Below are 20,205 nucleotides of genomic sequence, written 5' to 3'. Positions count from 1 at the left end.
CTCATGTTCTTAACCTTACTGATGAGTGAACATATCATGGATTAATAATGATTGTTTGTTCCATGCAGTTTCCTCCTACTCTTTTGTATTTCCAGAACTGGGATCAGCCTTCGTTCACAACTACCTGGGGGACAGGCTCTTCTCAGCCCAGCCCAGCCAACAACAGTCCTTAACCAGGCGGCCACAAACCGCAGCTCACCCCGGAAACCTAAGGTGTCCATCTTGCGCGATACGCGGATTCCAACTGCCCCCTCCACACAGAGGATGTGGACGCTGCCTCCAGAGCATCCCCAGCCCCCAGCTGACCCGACCCAGGAATCGAACACAAGGTCCCTCCGCACGGCACCAGCGCAGCTCCGTCACCGGGCTCGCCCTGCAGCAACGCTTCTAAACGGGTTCCTTACCTCCTCTGGCTTCTCCGGGTCTGAAAAGGGCAGATTTCCTGGTCTCCTCTGGCCGTGCTCCCACCTCTCCCAGAATTTGGTGAACAGGCACCGCTCCATAGCCTTGGGCACCTTCTGCGGATCAATGCTGTGGAAATCCTCAGAGGGGATGGTGTCGATATACCTGCAAAAGAATCGAAAACTTCACAGCAGTGATCCAGACCCATAGGAGAACTCAAAAATAATTTCCCCGCCACCCCCCCCCCCCGGTACTATAGGAAAACAATTTTTACTGGCAGTCAGTCCTGATGTATTTCTGAAAAGCTAAGAGGGGGCAAGGGGCAGATTTCTCACAGTCACAGCTTTATGTATGCTTATTGTTGAAAGGACAATGCTGTCCGCAGACGTGGCCAAGAGGAACAGAAGATGAGTACAGAGTCCATCAAGAACACAGATGCAGTACATTATATCCCTTATTGTGCAGGTATATGCACATATATATTACATGTGACATCCCACACAAAGCACATGCACACGCGTCATCTCACGACGGCGATCCTTAAGGACTCCATTAGTTCATGAATTCCTGGGTTTGAAATCGCTTCCCTTGCACACACAACGTGCTTCCACGGTGTGAGAGTGCTCCCATGAACTCTTGCATCTATTTTAAAAGTGCATTCAGAGGAAGACTCAGGGCAGTTCCACTGACTCAACATCTACTATTTTCGGTGACTTCATCACGCACAGTTCCCTTTGCTCACCCTGGAATCAGGACGGTCCCTGCGAGCACTGCCAGGACAGACGGCAGCACGTGATTGTTGCGAATGGCCTCCTGATTCCTCCAACCTGCATTACACTCAGGAAGGCTGTGATATGCTATTAATAGGGACCTTCGTTTTCAGGTTTCATTTTATTTTTCCTGGGAATTTCAATGTTATAACAAAAAAAAAAAATTTGTGGGAAAATGATTTTTCCGCTGGGTTTTCTCCTGTGTGTTATACCAAAATCATTATTTCACTGGTGAGTTTTTTTTGGTTATAACATTAAAATTACCAGGAAAAATAAAATAAAAACTGAAAACGAAGGTTCCTAGCTACCAAGGAATTCAATGGAAGACTCTTTCAGCCAGAGCCGTAGTTAGCCCATGGCCAATATGGCCTCGGCCATAGGCGCCATCCTTCGGGGTACCGTTAGGTCCAAAATCTGGGAGCTCAGCCTCCCCGCCACTGATACAGCTTTGTGCCTCAAGAGCTTAGTTATTTTTAAACTTATTGATTACATTCTGCATTTTTAACTTGCCATTTCCACAACCACAGCGAAAGTTCCTTTTTGTGTACAGCTGAAAGAGTTCGTGCCCTTCGTGGCACTTGTATCTGCAAGCCAAGCGGATCCCTGCTAGTTCTTCTTCCTTGAGTGTGCAGGTACTACAAGCGCACAACGCTTGCCTCTTTTATGTAACCCTCCAGGTAAGAGAGTCCTTCTCGACATCGCTCCAGCCCAGCAGGCCTCGCTCTACAGCTTCTCATCCTCCTCCAGCACGTCCAACCAGGGACAGGACCGGGCCCTCGGCACCCTCTTCCTTGGGCTGCAGCCTGCACTTCGGGCCACCCTCACTGGCCATCATGTTGCGCTTCCCGCCAGGGCTGCCGAGCACAGCAGAGTATTGAGAAAAACGAGCCCCACTCCCCAGAGAAGGCCCACAGCTGTTAGGCTCGTGGGCAGGATTTTATCACTCTGCCGGAGGGTAGATAAACAGCTGCTATGCCTGCTTCTGAAGTCCTGCTTACCCTCTGGGCTGTCCTTAGATGGCTGCAAAGAATGGATAACAGCTTTTAACCACCTGAGACAGGCACTACGATTACCTGGCTATGCATTTCTGGTTGTGCAACTCCTATGCTGTCTTCCAGTTTATGGTTAATGAAATATTCCACAACCTCTTCTATTCCCAGGCGGTAGTCTTCCTAGACGATATTCTTGTCTTTTCTAAATCCCTGGAACAGCGTCGCAAACATGTGAAGCAAGTTCTCTGCAGACTCCGGGAACATCACCTCTATGCAAGAAAAGTGTACCTTTGAGCAAGAGGAACAACAATTCCTAGGCCTTATCATCTCTTGACATTGTCCCCAGATGGACTTGGAGAAATTGAAATCCATTTTTGGACTGCAGGCATTTTCTTGGGTTTGCAAAACATTAGAGACAGTTCATACATGGTTCCTGGCCGCTACTCTCGCAACCCTCACCAAAAAAGGTGCTGACTCCATGAACTGGACTGACAGTGCCATCCAGATCTTTAATTGCCTCAAGCAGGAGTTCACGTGTCACCCTTGGTCTTCATCATCTGGACCCTTCCAAGCCATTGTGCTGGAGGTAGATGCTTCTACCCTTGGGGTAGGGGCTGTCCTCTCTCCACACAACAATTAAGGGATCCTCATGACCTCCTCCGACTTTTCTAAAAAGTTCAATCCTTCCAAAAGGAACTACGGTATACCATTGGAGACCTTAAATTACTGGCCACGAATCTAGCACTGGAAGAACAGCAGCATCTGCTAGAAGGAGCCAGGTATCCAGTGACAATTTACATGGATCACAAGAAACTAGAATACCTAGCGCAAGCCCAGCAGCTGAACCCATGGAAGGCATGCTAGTCGCTGTTCTTCAACCGGTTCGACTTTGAATTGCAATACCGACCAGCAGAGAAAAATCAGCAAGCTGATGCTCTCTCCCAATCCTTTGTGTTAGGTTTTGTAGGTTTCGTGGACCCTTGGCCCTAGGTGGGGGTAGACACTGCCTGAGGAGTTGGGCCCCACAGGTCCCCACCGTCAGGAGGCGAGGTAGACTGGAAGCACGGGCAACAGGACCACGGCTGTGGCCCAGGAGAGAGGAGGTGTAGATGAACTGCCTGCTTCACAGCCACGTGATCGCAGGTGCCTGAACTGCAGCAGTACTGCGGGGTGCCCCTAGGAGCGGGGATGGAGAGAGTCAGTTCAATGATATCGCAGTGCTGGGCAGGACTGGAGAGAGGATATACCAGAGGAAGGATCACCAATGCAGAGACTCGCAGGGCAGGCCCCAAGGAACAGGGAGCACGTAGACAGGGTCTCTGGTATAATGACGCTGCGGCTACCCTGAGGAGCAGGGAAGCGTAGAGACAGGATCTCTGCTGTAGTAATGCTGAGACTACCCCAAGGAGCGAGGAAGCCTGGAGACAGGATCTCTGGTGTAGTAACGCTGAGGCTATCCCGAGGAGCGGGGAAGCCTGGAGACAGGATCTCTGGTGTAGTAACACTGAGGCTACCCCGGGGAGCGGGGAAGCCTGGAGACAGGATCTCTGGTGTAGTAACGCTGAGGCTACCCCGGGGAGCGGGGAAGCCTGGAGACAGGATCTCTGGTGTAGTAACGCTGAGGCTACCCCGGGGAGCGGGGAAGCCTGGAGACAGGATCTCTGGTGTAGTAACGCTGAGGCTACCCCGGGGAGCGGGGAAGCCTGGAGACAGGATCTCTGGTGTAGTAACGCTGAGGCTACCCCGGGGAGCGGGGAAGCCTGGAGACAGGATCTCTGGTGTAGTAACGCTGAGGCTACCCCGGGGAGCGGGGAAGCCTGGAGACAGGATCTCTGGTGTAGTAACGCTGAGGCTACCCCGGGGAGCGGGGAAGCCTGGAGACAGGATCTCTGGTGTAGTAATGCTGAGGCTACCCCGAGGAGTGGGGAAGCCTGGAGACAGGATCTCTGGTGTAGTAATGCTGAGGCTACTCCGGGGAGTGGAGAAGCCTGGAGTCAGGATCTCTGGTGTAGTAACGCTGAGGCTACCCCGGGGAGCGGGGAAGCCTGGAGACAGGATCTCTGGTGTAGTAACGCTGAGGCTACCCCGGGGAGCGGGGAAGCCTGGAGACAGGATCTCTGGTATAGTAACGCTGAGGCTACCCCGGGGAGCGAGGAATCGTAGGGACAGGATCTCTGGTGTATAATGCTGAGGCTACCCCAGGGAGCAGAGAAGCCTGGAGACAGGATCTCTGGTGTAGTAACGCAGGGGCTATCCCGAGGAGCAAGGAAGTGTGGAGGCAGGGCTCCAGGAAGGAAGCCCCGAGCAGGGCCCCCGAGGAACAGGTATCCAGAGACAGAGTCCACCAAGAGAGAGCTGAGATCCAAGGCAGGAACTGCAGGTCCGGAGAACAGGAACAAGCACCAGCATTTAACTTTCCAAAGGGTGACTATGATAAAATGAGGAAAATGGTTAGGAAAAAATGAAAGGAGGAGCTATAAAAGTTAAGAGTTTAAATCAGACATGGACACTGTTTAAAAATACCATCTTGCAAGCCCAGACCAGAGGTATTCCAAGCATTAGAAAAGGTGGAAGGAAGGCTAAAAGACTTCTGACACGGTTAAAAGAAGAGGTGAAAGAGGTTATAAGTCTAAGTGAAGTGGACTCGTGCTGGGGCATGGTTGGCCTAGCCTAGAGGGCAAATCGTCTAGGCCTACACTGCCAGCTGGTGTTCGTGCCCTGGACTGGGACTGGGCTGGAGCTTCACTTCCATCAAGTCTGTTCCCCACAGGTTGAGACTTTGGGTTCCAGGGGCCAGCAGGACTTAGACAATAGTCCCATAGGGCTAAGATGAAGAATGAATCTGGAGCCAGGCTGAGATGTGGGCAGACAGCAATCAGAGGGAAACTCGGTGCAGACCAAAGATCAGGGCAGGCAGGAGGCAGAGCATGGTCCAGGTCTGCAGCAAGGGTCAGAGGCAGACGGCAAGCAAGAGAATGGTCCGTGTCCTTAGCGAAGGTCCAAGGCAGGCGGCAGGCAAGAGAATGGTCAGAATCCGAAGCAAGGTCACAGGCAGGAATCAGGCCAAGTCGAATAAGGAGACGGAACACAGAGGACCACAGAAAGGCTGGACAGACAAGATGGGACTATGGGGACGGGGCAACGGAAGCAGGACCACAAACAAGACAACAGGACATAGGGATCAACACGCATTGCTAGGCAGGGACACCTGTTGCTGAGACGTCCGTTGTTCTGGGAGTCAGGTTTAAATAAGGAGGTCTCACCGACGTCATCAGGAAGCATTGGGGGCTGGGTTCCCGCCATGGGGCCTTTCACCATAGGCACGGCGCGTGCTGTGCACCTAGGAGGCTCCCCATAAGGAGCAGCATGGCGGTGAGCCGGGCATCTCTCTGAGTGCGGCCGGTCACGGGACCATCCTTCGACTGGTCAAACGTTACAAATAGATAAAAGAACATCTTTCAAAAAATGGAAAAGGGATCCGAATGAAGAGAACAGGAACCAGCGTAAGCACTGGCAAGTTAGAGGCAAAGCGTTGATAACGAAGGCAAAGAGAGAATTTGAAAAGCGGCTTCCCATAGAAGCAAAAACTCCTAATAAAGACTATTACAGGTGCACTGAAACTAAAAGGTCTGCAAGGGAGTCAGCGGGACCATTATTTATTTGGATTTAGATTAGATGATCAGGGAGTAAAAGGGGCACTTGGGGATGACAAAGTCATAGCAGAGAGACTAAGGGCCTAATGCAATAAAGTGCTCCAAGCCTAGCGCACAGCTTATTGAGCGGTTGGACGCACATTTTGGATGTGCGTCCATAACTCCCGAAGCAATAAGGGGATCAGCACCTCCAAAATACACAGTCAAAGTCATCGCTAATAGCGTTCATCACATGCAAATGCCATGTAGATGAGGATATTAGCTATTATCACGCAATGCAAACAATCCCCCTGCACCGAGGTGCATATTTTAACCCATAAAATTTTATGCCTGCCCTGGAGCAGGTGAAAAGTCTTCCTGCACATCAAGGGCTCAACAAAAAACTGTTTCGGGGCACACAATATACACCCACAATATACACACTCAGGGCCATGTATATTGTGCACGCAGATTTTGCTGGTAAAATAGCCGCCGCAGGAAAGAAACGGATACTCGTAAATTAAGCATCCGTTTTCCTAAACTGTGCACAGCCATGTCTCCTGGGCGCCTGATGCCATGGATGCACTAGGGATGCACAATTTATCCCTAGCTTGTCCGTTTTAGCACAGCAGCTCATTTACAGATTGCATCGAGCGCCCAGGAGAGGTGGATGTGTCCGCGTTAAAAATATGCATCCAGTTTGGATGCATGTTTTTTACGTGACTTTATGTCATCGACCTGTAAATGAATTCTTTGTTTCAGTCTTCACTGAGGAAAATGTAAGAGACATACCCAATGATTTTCAAAGGTTGAATCAGAGGAAATTAAACAAATCTCAGTGAACCTGGAAGATATACAAGGGCAAATTGACAAACTAAAGAGTAGCAGATCACCTGGACCAGATGGTATACATCCCAAAGTGCTGAAAGATCTGAAAAAAAGAAATTGTGGACCTGCTATTAGTAATTTGTGAACTATCATTAAAATAGTCTGTGGTTGCCAATGTAATGTCAATTTGTAAAAAGGAATCAAGAGGTGATCCAGGAAACTCCAGACCAATGACTCTGACTCTGTACCAGGAAAAATGGTGGAAACTATCATAAAGAATAAACTTGCTGAACATATAGATAGGCATAGTTTAATAGGACAACATCATGGTGGAATTAACCAAGTGAAGTCTTGTCTCACTAATCTACTACATTTTTTTGAGGGAGTAAATAAACATGTGGATAAAGGTGAATCAGTTGATATAGTGTATTTGAATTTCCAGAAAGCATTTGATGAATTACCTCATGAGAGACTTCATAGGAAATAAAAAAAAGTCACGGGATAGGTGGCAGTATTCCATTGTAGATTGCCAAATGGTTAAAAGGTAGAAAACAGAGAGTAGGACTAAATGGTAAATTTTCCCAATGGAAAAAGGTGAAAAGTGGAGTGCCCCAGGGATCACTATTTTTAATATATTTATAAACGACCTGGAAATGGAAATAACAAGTGAGGTGATCAAATTTGCCGATGACACAAAATTATTCAAAGTTGTTAAATCACAAGAGGATTGTGAGAAACTGCAAGAAGACATCCCAAAACTAGGAGACTGGGCATGAAATAGAAAATGAAATGTAATGTAGACAAGCGCAAAGTGATGCACTTAGGGAAGAGTAACCCAAATTATAGCTACAAAATGCAAGGTTCCACATTAGGAGTCACCATTCAGGAAAAGGATCTAGGTGTCATCATTGAAAATATGTTGAAATCTTCTTCTCATTGTGCAGCAGCAACTGAGAAAGCAATTAGAATGCTAGGGATTATTAGGAAAGGAATGGAGAATAAAACAGAGAATATCATAATAACTCTGCATCTCTCCATGGTGCAACCTCATCTTCAGTATTGTGTGCAGTTCTGGTCACCACATTTAAAAAAGATATAGCAGAATTAGAAAAGATACAGAGACGGGCGACCAAAATGATAAAGGGGATGGTACAATTTCCCTACGAGGAAAGGCTGAAGAGGTTAGGATTCTTCATCTTGGAGAAGAGACAGCTGAGGGGGGGATAGGATAGAGGTCTATAAAATAATGAGTGGAATGGAACGAGTAAACAGTAATCAGTTGTTTACTCTTCTGAAAAGTACAAAGACAAGGGGACACACACTGAAGTTACTTACTGGGCGATACATTTAAAATTAATAAGAGAAAATATTTTTTTACTCTACACATAATTAAGCTCTGGAATTCTTTGCCAGTGGATATGGTGAAAGCTATAAATGTAGCTATGTTTAAAAAAGGTTTGGACGAATTCCTGGAGGAAAAGTCAATTAACTGTTGTTAAGGTGGAGTTGCAAAAATCCACTGCTTAATTCTTGGGATAAGCAGCTTGGAATCTCTCTACCCCTGGGGATCCTGCCAGGTACTTGTCACTTGGATTGGCCACTGTTGGAAACAGGATACTGGGCTTGATGGACCTTTGGTCTGACTCAGTATGGCCTGTCTTATGTTCTTACATTTTTAAGGGGGTGAACACTCGGACTGGAGTGAACCAATTCTTAAATACAGAGATGTATTCCAGTTTTCCCAGTAACACTAAGTAACACCAGGGGTGTTACAAAGGTACATACTGATATGATATCAAAACCCAGACAGCAAAGCTAAGAACTGGTATTATAAATAGTACGTCCCCTACAATATGGGCTGGATTTTAAAACGTACGTGCAGGCGTACATTTGTGCGCGCAACCCAGCGTGCACAAATGTACACCTAATTTTATAACATGCACGTGCAGCCGTGCGCATGATATAAAATCTGGGGTCGACGCGCACAAGGGGGTGCACACTAGTGCACCTTGCGTGCGCTGAGCCCTAGGGGAGCCCCAATGGCTTTCCCCGTTCCCTCCACCCCCTCCACCTTCCCCTCCCTTCCTCTCCCTTCCCCTACCTAACCCACCCCCCAGCCCTACCTAAACCCCCCCCCAACCTTTGTTTTACAAGTTGCACCTGCCTCTGGGCCTAGCGGCCCTACGGAGGCCTCTGGCCATGCTCCCTCCCCGCCCCACCGCCCCTTTTTTCAAGCCCTGGGACATACGCGCATCCCGGGGCTTTGCATGCGTCGCCGGGCCTATGCAAAATAGGCTCGGCGCACGTAGGGCTTTTAAAATCTGCTTGTATATGTAGTCACAGAAAACAGGGATATATTACATCTTATATAGGACAGGGTGATATACACATGCATCCCATTATTTCCTATACAGAGCAGTGTTTTTATAACTGCCTTCTTGAACTGCGGTAGTTAACATCTTGCAATAAATCTTTTTAAAATTGTTAAAAAACTTTCCTATTCCAATTAACTTTTACCTGGCTCCTTAACTTTAATTTGTATTTTATTTGCTGTTTTTTGGCTGTTTTATATGTTTTTTGTTGTTGATTTTATATGCTGTTTTATTTACTGATTTTATGTTTATTTACTGAATTTATGTTTGTAAGAGTATAAACTGTTTTTATGGGTTTTCTTATGTTTATAAGATTGTAAACCATTTTGAACTAAGCCTATGCAGTATATAAGTGGTTTAAATAAATGTAGACCTCAAACTGCATTTCATACAGTTCAAATAATCCTATTATCACTGTACATAATATCACATGGGTATAAATATTAAAAATCTATTTACCTTATACAGCCTTCCAGTTCTACCCTAAGGGTGTCTTCAGACTCTTTCAGCTCTTCCTGCAGATCCCTGTAATAGAAGCAGAACACCCTTTAGCACCCTGAACCCCAGGGGGGAACCCAGTATACCATTCATGAACCGGCTGTCAACAGCACATGGCACGCCACGAGGAGGCTGTGCTATTGCTTCATATGGCAGGGGGGTGCACCACTGCTCATTCTCTCACTGCATCTCACGTTACCTGCACCTGCAAGCTGCGCGGTTTCACTTTCATATTCCTACCCTAACTCAGCAGCTGAAAACTCCTGTATCTATCTGTCTGTATTCTATGTCTGCCACAGCTGTGCTGGCTTCTGGCCAGCCAAGGCACTTTGCAGTGAGTGTCTGATATTTTCTGAAGAAAGCAAGGAATCCAAGAGTATCTCTTTACCTGCTTACTGGAACGATTCAGGACAGGTCTGGCTAAGCGGTGAACCGAGAAAAAAGCAGCCCGTTAAGAAACGGCGCAGTTGGCAATTTCAGTGGAGGAAGCCAATGCCCCTTTCACCCTTTAAGGAGGTCCCTCCAGAGCAGCACTGAAGCACCTGCACCTGTTCTGTAGGAGCAATTTCGCTCTCGGTGCTGGTCGTCTGGCTGCTGTCATGAACTCTGCATACGCTATCTATCTATGTATATAATACGCAGCAGGACATTTTTCCACTTGTGTGCACAGGTCAAGTAGTAGCACACTAGAATAATAATAATTTAAAAAAAAACCGGAAGGAAACCTGCATTATCAGATTTTCACAGCATTCCTATCGTGCCTTGCAATGTGCGCTGCAGTCACGGATGAGACTATTCCTTTCGCTATTATATCGTTCTTTGCCATTACTTAGAATAGTCTTCTACCAGCCCTTGCCCTCTCGCCTGCTGCTACTCCAGACAGGGCTGTGCCGTCCGCTTATTCTATGAAGATTCCTTACAGTATTCTGCTATGGAGAAAATGCACGATGCTGTCCACCTCCTTGTGTTTCTTTTGCAGTTTGGCCATAAAGCTCTTCCTGGCCAGGTCTTTCAGGGCCTCCTTGCTCTGCCCGACGTCCGGTAGGCCGGCGGGAGGAGAGTCTCTGAAGAGGGAGTGATCTAGCGCTGCCGCACTGGGGTCCCTCAAGAGCGAGTTGTCCAGGATCTCCACCGCGGTGGACTCTCTCACCGCAGTCACGTAACGGTTGTCCCGGGTCAGCGGGTTCCCCTTCCAGAGCCAGGCGAAAGGAAAGACAATGAAAGTTCAATACGGGGAATCAGCGCCACAAATTCCCCCCCCCCCCCCCCCCTCGCATCAAATCCACTGCACAGCACCCAAATAAGCAGCAGTCACTGGTCAGAAAGCCGCACTACCTAGCGCACGTGAACTGAGAGGGAACAAAGGGAATCAGTGTGGACGGAGCTCTTAATTCCACTTCTAAACGTCTTTACGGGATAGATCTGCGACATCATACCACCCACAGAGACCTACAGGGAACGCACGGGGCCGTCGGAAAGGCCTATGCCTTGTATACTGCTGAATCCTGAAGTGCACAGTGCTGGGAGAGGGCAGCTATCTCATCCCTGGTCAAACCCAGCAGGCTGATTCCATCATGGATCTGCTCGTATCCAGAAAGTAACGGAGACTGCTTTCTTTAAATTACGATTGTCAGGCCATTCAAACAATTGCTCCCTGCTGCTGAATTTAGATCGGCGGTACAGGCTCTTGCATCTTCTCAAGTAGATTACTGTAATTCTTTGTAGGGTGGATTGCCTAAATATTTACTGTACGCCATACAACTCATCCAAAATGCAGCAGTTAGGATGATTTTTTTGCCTACAATATGGAGTTAGACTTTCTCCATGTTTGAAGAAACTTCACTGGCTTGGATAAAATTTAAATTATTAACTTTAATTCATAAATCTTTTCACTCTGACTGTTCTTGCCTGAGGAATAAGGTTATGCCTCATGTTCCCAATCGATTATTACGTTCAGCTTCTCAGCACCTGCTTCTGTTAAATTCATTGGAACAAGAAGTAAACCTTTTTCAGTTTTAGGTCCACGGCTGTGGAATTCTACTCCTAGGCAAATTTGTGAGCTGTCGGTCTATCTGAAGTTTCAAAAGTCGCTTAAAGGCTTTTTTGCTTTTAGAGACCTTTGTTAATTGACTCATTGGGGCATGCTTTCTGTCTTATTATGACTGTAAAGTATTAACTGTTTCAGATATTTTTATGATTTTAGATGTACTGAATATGTTTTTATTGTTTTGTCTTTTTTGTATTGTTTTTGTTATGAATGTTATTTTGTAATCTGCAATCAATTTTTTAAGATCGGTGGAATAGAAGTTAAATAAATAAATAATTTGCCCCGCTGCATGCATGGTTTTGTCCTACTGATTTCTCTCCAAAATCAGAACTACAAATTCATGCATGCAATGGGGCAAAAACCAGTCCTGAGCAGTCTGTTGGGCTGATCTTGGGCTAAGATGGCAAGCTTGCATGGCACATGTGCTACATGCGATCAGCTCATGGGTAATTCTCTTTCAAGTCATCCCAGGAACCCTTGTGGCCTCTCAGGTTCTGAATCTGACTTCTGTTTGCTTCTTCCTGGGGATGGCATCATGACTCCCTGCACAGATGTATACTTTGTCCTTATTTTGGATTCTGTTATCACCTCCTACCTAGGTAGGAGGAGACTAGGTATTCTCCACCACTGTGTCTTATATATTTTCCAGGTCTGGGATCAACTAACCCACATGGAACTACTCTGCAGCACTATACATGAGGGAAAATAAGTTTCAAGAGAATGTGCCCTGGTGAATAAGCAATTACCCGGTAAATTCCCCAGGCTGAAAAGTGCCCTCCCCTCAGCAGCTAAATTTAGCCAAAGAGCTACACAAGGGGTAAGACTGAGGAAGAAATGATGAAAGCCTTGCATGGACTTTACTGAGCACATAAGCCCAAATTTTGAAAGGGAATCTCCCACAGGGAGTTTCCTTTTGAAAATTATCTTGCAGGCCTGTGACTACAAAGTATCCACAGACCTGTAAACTACTCAGGGTGCTTAAAATTTGCCCCCAACGGTGTTATAGCATGCAATCACATGCGATATGTAATCAACGTGCAATAACAGATAAGGCTGAAATTAAGATTTGAAGCTAGATAAAGAGATGATAAGATAAAGAAGCACATGCAAGAAAGGAGTAAACTCTACTAGAGAAGCCACCAGTCTTCAGCTATGCCACCAGGACCTCTTCTCCTGGGAGATCAACAAAAGTTATGTAGGGGGATGGAAGACCTCCAAGGAACACCAGGAGCCATAGAAAGTGGCGGTGGTAACTCTTCTCTTTCAACCGGTAATGATCTCATGCCTTGGTCTGGTTTTAGGGCTACTATGCTGCTGAGAGCACTATATGCCAGATGAGATGTTAAATGGAAGCCATATTTAACTCTGTGGCTATTAAAGATCCCCAGGGTACTTTTCACAAGAGTAGGGATGGCCAAACTGAGACATTTGCTTCTTTCTTTGTCATGGATCTCCCTGATTACACACCACTATGCAGCACTATGGATAACACGCTCTACCAATGCACTAATAAGAATCAACATATAAATTTAGTGACTGGATGGGACAGTGGCAGCTGATGAAGAGGGGGAAGGTGAGGAGGGGGAAGCAGTAATGAGCCTAGGGAGGAGATTTGTTAGCAGAGAGATGTCCAGGCCCAGCTGTTTTAACGAAAGCAGTTTGCAGATTTTGAGGCACTGGATTTTGTGACAGGGCAGCAGTCCTTACTTTGAGATGCAGCTGCTTCAGGCGGCGGAGCGCTCGAAGGATCTGCAACGTTTGCATCAGGGAAGTGATCTCATTGTTGGAAGCATCCAGAATGTTGAGTGTCAGCGAAGAGGACAAGGGCAGCAGGCTGGAAATCGTGTTATTCTGAATGTAGAGCTCACGAAGCTGGGGCAGGCCCTGGATGCCATCCAGAGATTTCAACTGCAGGACAAGAAACAAGAAACTGCCAATATCATTCGCTCAGAAACATTTGCAAGACAAGTTACCTGCTGCAAACAGTCTGAGCATGGGGACTGAGGGACCGATAGCAAAAGGTCATCTTCCAGATCAGACAGCAAGGAGTTAACATTGCCCGGCTGCATCACCTGACCCTACATGAGAAGGGGGGGGGAGGTGGAACTGTAAGGGTTACCTAGATTAGGGAGCTTAGTGAGTCCAAATCCCCATCTTCTTTCCTGCCTATTGTATCTGCTCACTCCAGCACAATCTTTGTGTACACAACCATATAACTGTGTATATAATGTTTATTATCTTCCTATCTCAGTTTCCTAAGTAAAGTATCCTTGCATGCTACCACAGAAGAGTACTGAGCTATTTCTACTTCACGGTACGTATTTCTCCTGGAGGTGCAGGGGTTCTGGCCCTGACTAGTATCATCAAAAACCAAACAGCATTTACCCAGTGAAAAGGCCTGTGCTCACAACTGCAAATGATCTTCGAAGGTGATGATTCGGAGGAACTGAAGCAAATAACTGTGAAATTGGAAGGAGAAATACAGCAGGAGTGGCCACCTTCAGTCCTCAAGAGCCACAAACAGGGCTGATTTTCAGGATATCCGCATTGAATATGCACAAGAGAGATTGGCATGCGAGGCAGTTCATGCAAATCTATCCCATGCATATTTATTTTTTTATGCATTTATATTCCACTTTTGGCAAAATTATATTTCAAAGCAGATTCCAATATTCAAAGACATATCGGTTGTAAAACATAAATCAAACCATAGAAATGCAATCTGATACATAAAACCAGAAATAAAACAATTTAAAATTTTAAGAAGCTGACATCGGGTATGCCACATAACAGTCTAAAAATCTAACAAGCAGACAAGATATGCCTCCACAAATAAATAGGCTTTAACCGCTTTTAACCGCTTCCTAAATAAGGAAATAACCTTGATCCTTCTCAGGGCCAAAGGTAAACAGATTCCATAGAATTGGGCCTACAACCAAGAAAGCCTGAGCATGTGTTATCTGGAGCCGTACTTGATTTGTTGAAGGAATCAACAATTGGCAGCCATTGGTAAAACATAGCAAGACCAGGTCTGTTTGTGGCTCCTGAGGACCGGAGTTGGCCACCTATAACAGAGCAACTTGACAAACTAAAAATTAACAAATCACCAGGACCAGATTGTATTCACCCCACCAGCAATCTGCACCCTATCATTAAAATCAGCCAGTGGGCCAGAAGACTGGCCAATGTAAGGTCAGTTTATAAAAAGAGCTCCAGGAGTGATCCAGGAAACTATCGACTGGTGAGCCTGACCCTGGTGCCGGGAAAAACAGTAGGAGTTATTTTTAAGAACAGAATTACTGGGCATATGGATAAACATGACTTAATGGTGAAGAGCCAACACGGAATTAACATAGGGAAGTCATGCCTTACCAATCTATTAGAATTTTTGGAAGATGTAAATAAGCATATAGATAAGGGCAAGCCAGTTGATAAAGTGCATCTGGATTTTCAGAAGGCATTTGACAAATTCCCTCATTAGACATACCTCAAGAGATTAAGGAATCATGGGATAGGAAGCAATGTGCTACTGTGGGTTAGTAAACACAGCAGTTAAAAGATAGGAAACAGTGTTAGACTAGACGGCCACTTTTCCCAAACGAGAGAGGTGAATAGTGTTGTGTCCCAGGGATCTGTGCTGGGACCAGCGTGGTTTAACATTTATACAAGCGACCTGAAAAAGGGGGGCGATGAGCGAAGCGCTCAGATTTGCAGACGGCCTCAACCACGAAACCGTACGCGACATCAGTTGCCATCAGCCCAGGAAAAATGGGTCCAGGATAGCGGGGCGGGATTTCTGCCGTGATTGTGAGAAAGCCCCACCCCCACCCCACCCCTACCTTGTTGGAGTGTAAATGGAGCTGGGTCAGGCTGCTCAGCGACGGCAGGTCTCGGACGGCCTTCACTCGGTTGTGCGAGAGGTTGAGCAGCACCAGGCGCCGGCAGGGCTCCAGCCCCCTCACGCTCGTTACGGCATTGTAACTGAGGTTCAAAACCGCGAGGCTGGGGAGAACGCCAACCCCTTCCACACTGAAGCACAAGAAAAAAAAAACACACACACACACACACACACACGCTCACAATAAGCTTTTATAGTTTATACAATATAGTATTTATTTATTTATTTATATGCTTTTATATACCGATATTAGTGTGAAACATCATATCGGTTTACATCCAAACTGAAGATGGAAATTACAAAAAACAGGGTGTGGGGAAGGGGGACAAAGAATAAGAATCTAAACGGAGGTAGTTAACAGAAGGCAGAGTGAGAAAGGAACAAAACTGCGGAGAAGGCCAACAAGATTGCATCATAACATGATGAAGTCATAGCAACAATCAACGGCAGAGTAAATAATGAGATTACATGAACACTGAGTGAGTGAGCGGCCAAGTTGTAAGTGAGGCCTCTTAACCGGCCTAATCAAATAAATGTACGAGAAGCTTTCGAGACTCAAACTGTATTCTGTGTAAAATGCTGAAGGGAGCATACCTCTCAAATCCTAGCCACGTAAGATTAGTCCAATACTGAGGTATTGCGCTCCTGTCGGGCCGTGCATCCCCCATCCCCCAACCAAGGGGCGGGAGGGTTCGCATTTCAGGAGACCTCCTTCCCCTGTTCTTTTCAATAATAAAGATCAAGCTGCCCCTGCCCCCATCGACGACCCACCTACCCACAGTCCCTAGGTTCAGCGCTGCCCACTCAGGCCCTCCCTCCCAGACCCCCTCCTGATACCATATCATCCTCTACACAGTTCCCCCGTTCCCGGCGCTTCCAGAGCTACCCTGTAACAACTTCTGCTTTCAGCAAGCCTCTGCTTTGTAAGTGGACAGTAACTTAAAAGAGTACAAAAACGAATACAATGCCTAGGCTAAGCAAACAAAAAATTAAATTAAAAACAAACATTAAAAATCTTAATCACAACAGCAAACTAATTGCTACTTCTATGCAAGCAACAGTTCATATTTAAAAAATACTTAAATAAAAGCACTGTTAAATAGTTGATATACTCTATCTAAAATGATGAAGCCTAAATATTCCAATCTTAACAGCAATAGTGCACTGGCTCATTAGAGCAGGACAGGATCTGGACTGCATTTCTGGGGAACGACTCATAGCCCGGTGCATTCTGGTAGTTGTAGTGGTACATTTCTCACCCTTTGCTCTGATTAGTCCCCCATATATTCAGAAGTGCTGGGCGCTAGGGATGTGCAGCAGGGACGGATTCGTCCCATTCGGTATTCGTATTCGTCGGGACCCAAATCCATTGCATCCGTTCTCGGGGGACCCCGATCCGTTCATTAGTTACATATATATTCGTTTCCCCAAAAAAAGCCATCCCAATCTTTTAAATTTAATTTACTACAACCCCCCACCCTCCTGACCTCCCCAAGACTTGCCAAAAGTCCCTGGTGGTCCAGCGGGGGTCCTGGAGTGATCTCCTGCACTCGGGCCGTCAGCTGCCGGTATTCAAAATGGCATCGATAGCCTTTGCCCTTACTATGTCACAGGGGCTACCGGTACCATTGTCACATGGTAGGAGCAATGTGCTCCTACCATGTGACAGGGGCCGACCAATGGTACCGGTAGCCCCTGTGACATAGTAAGGGCAAAGGCTATCGACGCCATTTTGAATACTGGCAGCCGACAGCCCGATTGCAGGAGATCGCTCCAGGACCCCCGCTGGACCACCAGGGACTTTTGGCAAGTCTTGGGGGGGTCAGGAGGGTGGGGGTTTATTCGTTAGTGATATGTTGTATTCGTGGGGGTTTGCCATATGTTTCGTGACCCCCACGAATACAACGAATATGGCATATACGTTGTGGATTGCCAATACGCTGCAAACGAATGCACACCCCTACTGGGCGCTACTCACTTGCTCAAAGTATTGAGGGATGCATCCAGTTCACGGAGATTCTCAAAAGGCAGGAGGCTCTCTGTTCGCAATTCTTCCAACTCGTTCAGAGAAATGTCCAACTTCACTATTCTATTGAACAAGGAAGATGGCCAGACATTGTATGAAAATCTCTTCCCTTCTCCAAGCATATATACACCCACACGCGCACGAAACTGTGCACATATATGCACAAATTCATACAGCCACATGCACACTTACCACACACATAACCCCCATACACAACTGAGTACACACATGGTACATGCTTACCCCACATACTGCACCCACCTAATTCATACATGCACATCCTCCCTACACACATACACAACTGCAACACACACATTCCCCCATCTGCAAACAGCCAAAAAATGAATGCCAGGAGTTTTGCTTTTCCTTGACAAAGCTCAAAATCTGGTTACAGTGAATGAAAACCAGAGTTTCATCAACTCCAGTCAACAACGTATCACTTAAGGTAATGTCTACACAGCACTGCAGGAGGAGGTGAAGGAATTGCCGTGCATCTGGAGTCACTGAGCGATAAATTTTCAAAGGCTTGGGTGCCTGTTCCGGGGGGTTAACCCACCCACATCAGCCGTATCTGGGCATGGGGATTTTTAGCGGACTGAAAGCCCGTGTGCACTCTCACAATGCATGGACTTTTGGCCACTTAGAAAGGAGGCATTTTTTTTGGGGGGAAGGAGGTTGAAACCTAGGCACAGACATTTCGTTTTCTAAAACGCACACATGCACAGGGCCAGCTGCTAAGGTGCGCTCCTTTTGCCATCGTTTTAAACCATGTAAGGATACTTTCAGGCAACAAAGACAGTGTACACGGGCACTGTGTGTCTGAAAACCGCTCAGGTTTGTACAGATTGAAAAGTACCTGCCTACAGCGTACCCCTTACTGATTACACTTGGCAAGCTGTGACAAAGAAAAGAAAAATTGCCCTATATGATGTGACTATGAATCAAAACAGCGGGCCCCTCAACTTCCTAATAATTAAAAAACGCCATCATTTAAAATGCAATTATTCTCATAAAAACGCGAGATCAGCACTTGCAATAGGAAAAGCAACTCAACAAGGTTAATTGCTCAGTTATTGCCAGTTCTCAATCTCGCCAAAAAAAATAAATAAATAATGTAATGTGCAAAAAGTTTTTCTTTTAAAAATGATGCCCTTCACATAAATCTTCAAAGAGACCCGTGCATCACCATTTATATAAATGTTAGCACGAAGCCCAAGTCCCATCACATGCATGACCAGTACTCTTCTCGATTGTAGTCACAAATCCCCCCCAAAAAAAACCCACTCTGAAAAATACTTCTCTGATTCACAGGAGGCAAATCACTTCCATTCTCCAAAAATAATGTAATCTCGTAGGAGTCCAAAATCAGTGAAAGGCAATAAATCCCAGGATCTTCACTTTCTACTGCAACTCCCGATGAACCACGTTTCGCCAGAAGGTTGCACCAGGAGAGATTTCTTCCAATCAAACCATCATACCTCACTGAGCGGAGCAACTGCTTCCTGTAGCCTTCTGGCAAAAGCGTGGTCCGAGTCAGGACTTAGGGTCCGAGTCAGGTTTTCTCCAAGATCACTATGGGCTAGGGCAATTGTGGTCCAACAGGCCTCATGTTTCTGACACATGATTGGGTGATGACAGATAATACCAGTCCGAGGAGGAAAGTTGCCCCACGACTGCATCACTGATATGCAAATTGAGCCCTGCCCCTCTCCCCTCCCTGTACCCTCCAGCTCCACCCCTCTCCTTCAGTATTGTCCAATCCACTCTCTACCACCACATATGGAAAAATGAGCTCCAGCCCTCTCTCTGGCTGTACTCTCCAGCTCTGCCCCTCCCCTCTCTCTTTGAATAGTCAATTCACTCTCTACTGCCACACAGTACAACCGAGCTCTGCATGCACTCTCCACCACCACACATCTCAATTACGCACTTCCTACACGCCACGGTGTTTCCTCCTCCTTGGACTGGCTTTTACTACTAGTTAAGAATACTGCTCCTTCTTTCCTATCTCTTTTGGAAGCGTTCGTGCACACCTGAGACCAGGCCTGTGCTGCCTGTCTAGCCAAGCATTTGGAATCTTGTTCGGGTGACGGGGGGGGGGGGGGGGGGGCTAAACCGTTAACGATTACTGGCTTCAGCATTTGCACAAGCAATACGGGACGTCGTTAGCTTTCCACATTACCTTCCAGGAAACTCGGTCACGGGGAATTCTTGCCTGTATGGAAACAAAAACCAGCCTGCGTGTTAAAGCAGCTGCCATTGCTTTTCACCGATGATCTGCCTCTACGTGCACACCCACGCCGAGAGCCCGATTCATTCGGCCTTTCCCCCATAGACACAAAAAATGGGAAGAAAGTCTTACAGGACGATACCGTAAAGTGCAGTCGGCCGAGCGCACAGCGTTTAACAGACGGTTGGACGCGCATTTTCGACGCGCAACCACTACCCCTTATACTGAAAGGGGTTTAGCGCATCGAAAAAACGTGTCCAGCTCCCCACGAAATTAATAGCGTTCATCACATACAAATGCATGTTGATGAGGCTATTAGTTATGCACCTGGGATACCGAAAAAAAAAATGTGCGGCTTTACGCTCAGAAATTAAAGCCTGCCCAAGGGCAGGCTTTAATTTCTGAGCAGCCCGAAAAAGTGTACAGAAAAGCAGAAAATAGGTTAGGAAAACGGACGCTCAATTTTCACGGTGTCTGTTTTCCAATGGCTGACAGCGGGTTTGGAAAACC

At 46.6% G+C, this 20,205-nt stretch overlaps 1 protein-coding gene across 5 annotated transcripts in view; it reads right to left on the bottom strand.

Annotated features, from left to right (window-relative positions):
* The window catches only part of LOC115099208 (leucine-rich repeat and IQ domain-containing protein 1-like), a 67,968-nt gene that overhangs the window by 34,741 nt on the left and 13,022 nt on the right, over positions 1-20,205 (bottom strand). Inside the window, exons 3-9 of one of the 5 annotated variants that reach the window (XM_029616646.1) lie at positions 19,648-19,680; positions 17,418-17,528; positions 15,381-15,570; positions 13,249-13,449; positions 10,415-10,683; positions 9,456-9,521; positions 405-567 (exon numbers count right to left, since the gene is read on the bottom strand). In XM_029616646.1, the coding sequence (XP_029472506.1) occupies positions 405-567; positions 9,456-9,521; positions 10,415-10,683; positions 13,249-13,449; positions 15,381-15,570; positions 17,418-17,528; positions 19,648-19,680 (1,033 nt within the window). Of the gene's footprint in view, positions 1-404; positions 568-9,455; positions 9,522-9,882; positions 10,694-13,248; positions 13,450-15,380; positions 15,571-17,417; positions 17,529-19,647; positions 19,681-20,205 lie in introns of those variants that run through there. The other 4 variants (XM_029616645.1, XM_029616648.1, XM_029616647.1 and 1 more) reach the window with 4 other exon arrangements.

Source organism: Rhinatrema bivittatum, chromosome 9, assembly GCF_901001135.1.
Source record: "Rhinatrema bivittatum chromosome 9, aRhiBiv1.1, whole genome shotgun sequence".
Lineage (NCBI taxonomy): Eukaryota > Metazoa > Chordata > Amphibia > Gymnophiona > Rhinatrematidae > Rhinatrema > Rhinatrema bivittatum.
The sequence above is the reverse complement of the archived record's forward strand: the minus strand, read 5'-3'. Positions and strand labels throughout refer to the sequence as shown.